The sequence below is a fragment of the Bison bison genome, unplaced genomic scaffold (assembly GCF_000754665.1).
Source record: "Bison bison bison isolate TAMUID 2011002044 unplaced genomic scaffold, Bison_UMD1.0 scf7180017864461, whole genome shotgun sequence".
In the NCBI taxonomy this organism is placed as follows: Eukaryota; Metazoa; Chordata; class Mammalia; order Artiodactyla; family Bovidae; genus Bison; species Bison bison.
The window spans coordinates 14,758,843-14,763,625 of NW_011495023.1; the positions used below are offsets into that span (position 1 = coordinate 14,758,843).

Here is a 4,783-nt window from a genome sequence, read left to right on the forward strand (position 1 = left end):
CTATTTTAACCATATTTAACTATACAGTTCAGTGGCACTGAGTACAATTCACACTGTTGTAAAACTCTCACCATCATCCATCTCCCGATTTTTCACCTTTCTAAACTGAAACTCTGTCCCCATTAAACACTAACTCCCCATCCCCCATCCCCCCCACCCCAAGCCCCTGGACCTACCGATGTACTTCCTGACTCTATGAATTAGACTCTTCTAGGTACCTCGTGTAAGTGGAATCAAGCAGTATTTGCCTATACCTAAAGTATACTGGGGAGAAGGCAATGGCACCCCACTCTAGTACTCTTGCCTGGAAAATCCCATGGACGGAGGAGCCTTGTAGGCTGCAGCCCATGGGGTCGCTGAGGGTCGGACACAACTGAGCGACTTCACTCTCACTTTTCACTTTCATGCATTGGAGAAGGAAATGGCAACCCACTCCAGTGTTCTTGCCTGGAGAATCCCAGGGACGGAGGAGCCTGGTGGGCTGCCGTCTCTGGGGTCTTACAGAGTCGGACACGACTGAAGCAACTTAGCAAAGTATATTGGAATGCGTTTTTAAGGTTAACTTAATATATATCCTACAAACAGATTATACCTTCATTTTTCCCCCTGTGCTATATAGTAAGTTCTCATTAGTTATCTATTTTACTCATAGTAGAGTATATATGTCAATCCCAATCTCCCAATTCATCTCACTCCACTTTTCTCTCCTTGGTGTCCATACATCGGTTCTCCATGTCTGTGTCTCTATTTCTGCTTTGCAAACAGGTTCATCTATACCATTTTTCTAGATTCCACGTATATGCATTAATATACAATATTTGTTTTCCTCTTTCTGATTTACTTCACTCCATATGACAAACTCTAGGTCCATCCATGTCTCTGCAAATGGCACGATTTTGTTCCTTTTTATGGCTGAGTAGAATCTGCCCTGTCGTGTGATGTGTCATTTGCTACGTCCCTAGGCTAAAAGTAGCAAGTTATGTGCTACATCAGATAAGAAAAGAGAGAATGAAGAATTCTAATTTTAGCAACACAACTGTTCAGTTTGTAAGGTGAATGGATACTACATCCTTTCTTCTTATAAATAAGTAAGCTAATGAATGACACAGTCTTCTCACTTCTTCTCATTTTATGAAACATTTTTTATCTCCATGTCTTTATCTGTAAAATGGGAGTAACAAAAGAATGTATCTGATGTCGAGAAAATTGAGATCATCATACATCTAAACTACTAAGCAAATGTTTATATATATAAAGTTAGGTATCATTAGATTATTATTACTAGCAAGTCTGGCTATTTAAATAATTGTATAACACCTAATATAGTCTTTGCTCATAGTAAACACTTGATTCGGAGAAGGCAATGGCACCCCACTCCAGTACTTTTGCCTGGAAAATCCCATGGATGGAGGAGCCTGGTAGGCTGCAGTCCATGGGGTCGCTAGAGTCGGACACACCTGAGCAACTTCACTTTTACTTTTCACTTTCATGCATTGGAGAAGGAAATGGCAACCCACTCCAGTGTTCTTGCCTTGAGAATCCCAGGGACGTGGAAGCCTGGTGGGCTCCCGTCTATGGGGTCACACAGAGTCGGACACGACTGAAGTGACTTAGCAGTAGCAGTAGCAAACACTTGATTAAAATTGAACTATTACTGGTTTAAGTGAAAGCTCAAAAGGTTATCCACATAGATCTTTCTGGTCTCTTGTGTAAATGATGTTTGTAGTATAAATCATTTTTGAGAATCCTTATACAATGTAAACACATTTTTTTATAAGTATTTTTAACTACTATATGTAAAATAGATAAACAACAAATACCTACTGTATGGCACAGGGAACTATTTTAATATCTTGTAATAGCCTATAATGGAAAAGAATCTGAAAAAGAACATATATATATATATTCTTATATATAATTCTTATATAATCCTCTTTTTCAGATTCTTTTATATAGTATATATATAAAATGGAGTCACTGTGCTGTATACTCAAAACATAACATTGTAAAGCAACTTTACTTCAATAAAAAGTTGTTTGTTTTGGGGAAAAAAGGGGTTTAAAGGTAAATATGTAAATCTAATATAACTATTCTGTTGTTTGTCAGGGTTTTGGAATGACATTAACTGTGGTTATCCAAATGCCTTCATCTGCCAGCGCCATAACAGCAGCATCAATGCCACAGTTGTCCCGACCACGGTGTCAGTCCCAGGAGGTTGTAAAGAAGGTTGGAATTTTTACAATCACAAGGTACTAAGAAAATCTAGTTGTAGTCCTGGCTCTGATCAATATGGAGAGTGACAATGCAAATCTTTCAGCTTTAAGTTAACTTTTGCTTACCTCATCAATTCAGAGAATTTTAGGCAAGAGCTCCCGTGTTACATTCTCTATGGGAATTGAGAGTAGACTTGAAGGTATTATCCAAATACACAAATGCCTGTTGTCCCAAGGTAGAAAAAAACTTTTTTCCCCTCCATTTTTGATTGGTTGTGAGCAAACATGTATTTAGCTCTGAATCATTTTCATTTCTTTAGTACACACTATTATCTGTATGTAATTCCTGTGATTTTTTTCCCTTCCATCCCAGTGTTTCAAAATCTTTGGATTTGTTGAAGAAGAAAGAAAAAATTGGCAAGAGGCACGAAAAGATTGCATAGGATTTGGAGGAAATCTGGCATCGATATACAATGAAAAAGAGCAAGGTGTGTGGGCTGTTTTATAGTCAGTGATGCACATAAATATGTAATTTTTTCCCTAAAAAATGGTAGACTGTTGCTTATAGTAAATGATTTTTTTTATTTTCTAGAGTAAAGTCTAGGAAGGAAGAACAAACTCTTATTGAGAACTATTTTATTAGTTGTAGGCACTATGCTGAATGTCTTATGTGTAAATCGCCTTTCCATTTTTATAATGAATCTATTGAAGCAGGAATCATCAGTCCAGTGTGAATGAGGAAGTGGTGTGCAGAAAGTCTTAGGTCAAGGAGTTTGGTGGGAAGGGGTAGGACTGGGAATCAAACTGGATCTTCCAGCTTCAGTTCTATCGTTTTCTGCCAAACTGGTTTGTTCACAAAAGAGCCAAAAAAGTAGAGGTTTCTCGGAATAAAATTTTTAAATTGCTCATTTTCCATTTACTGCTCTTCTAATCACTTGATCCTATAACTTATAATTCAATAAAACTAATTTTCCAATAGAAACATTGAACAAATTGAGAAAAAAAAAATTAGAGAAAACATGAGGATAAGCCAGAGCTTTAAAGAACAGGAGGAGGAAACATACCATTTCCATATAGCAGATAATAAAATTCATTATATTGTTGTCAATAGGAGGTACTTGAGCCTTTCACTTGGTCTTTTGGGGGCCACTTTATTTGTAGATATTTGCTTAGTTACTTTAAAAAGGATGTTGACCAATTGCAGGCCATTCAGATGAAAGTAACCAAACAGATGAAAGTTTTGAAACCACAGCTAGCCATGAATAAGGACTGTTTGAAAGACCCTATATTTCACAGTCAGAAAAGATGTGAACTTTGAAGGATTGTCCCATGTGACTCGAGAAGGAAGACTTAGATCCCATAAAGGGCAGTTACGGGGAAACAATTTTAATCTCAGAATTAGGAGCTTATTCCAACAATTAGAGTTAATTGGATGGGTTGCTTCATGCATTTTTAAAGGACTGTAAAAATGCTTATATTAGAAGGTACTCAACTTGGTGCTGCAGAGTCACATATGTTGATTGGTATATAGCCTGGAAGATGCTCAATGAATATTTATTGTACAGAGGAATTTATGCAGATGTTGTGGGGGGAGAGATATAGACTGGATGGTTTCTAAGTTCCCTTTTGGTTCTGAGGTTCTTTGACTTCCAAAATCATTTACTGGAAAAAAAATGGTTTATCTCAAAAAATGTAAGAAAGAAGAGAGACCTTGGAACCCCGTGTGTCACTCCCCCAAGTGTGAATTTCAGTTCACGAATGCCACCATGTGCTTCTTCGGAATGCATTCTACACTAAATCAACATAGCTTTCTCTGAGAACCTTTGACAAGTTCAGCAGCTTGCCAGATGCTGGAATAAAAGTGTCAAACCATAGCACACAATAAAAAAATTCAAGAGTATAATATTCACATTTCTCTAACCAGTCTACCACATTTTGGGCTTAGCTACCCAGCAGAGAAACACAATAATTGATTTCCGCTCTTAACCACAGAGTTCTGATTCCTGGCATCACAAAATTAGAACCTGGGTAATAGAGATGTGCAGAAGGAAACAATTTTCAGATAAAATAACATTATTCCTGGCAAAACAGGCACATGTTGGATTCTTATTGTAGTTCTTGGCAGAAAACAAGTCAGTGTTGAAATATTGGCAGGTAGAGCTTTTCCACATTTCGTTTTGAGTTGGGGATAGGGCAAGAGTTATGATCTTGTTTGGGAAATAAAAACAAAATATATATCTGTCCATGCACTTTTCTTTCTGAAAATATTAGAATCTTTTCTTTACTTTTAGTTAGTTGAGAAATAAGCAAATTTCTGAGCAGGGTGGTGACATCTTCTTTTCTGCTGAAGAATAAGCATATAGCAGTGGCCCTTCTCTGGAACTGTTTTTTTTTTTTTTTTTCATGAATAAACAGATAATCTCTGTAGGTGACCTTCTATTTTACATTTTGTATTAGTAACGCAAGTGGTTAGTCATTTGGTTTCCTGTTTGCATTCAGGAGTTGTGTTTAAGTGTGTATGTTTGAAAATTGCCCTATAAAGCAGTGCCCACCCCCCACCCCCCACCCCC

At 37.3% G+C, this 4,783-nt stretch overlaps 1 protein-coding gene across 2 annotated transcripts in view; it reads left to right on the forward strand.

Moving 5' to 3' along the window:
• The window catches only part of MRC1 (mannose receptor, C type 1), a 115,045-nt gene that overhangs the window by 79,537 nt on the left and 30,725 nt on the right, over window positions 1-4,783 (forward strand). For both annotated transcript variants that reach the window (XM_010859989.1, XM_010859987.1), the window contains 2 exons: window positions 2,107-2,249; window positions 2,587-2,701. In XM_010859989.1, coding sequence (XP_010858291.1) covers window positions 2,107-2,249; window positions 2,587-2,701 — 258 coding nt within the window. The remainder of the gene's footprint in view (window positions 1-2,106; window positions 2,250-2,586; window positions 2,702-4,783) is intronic.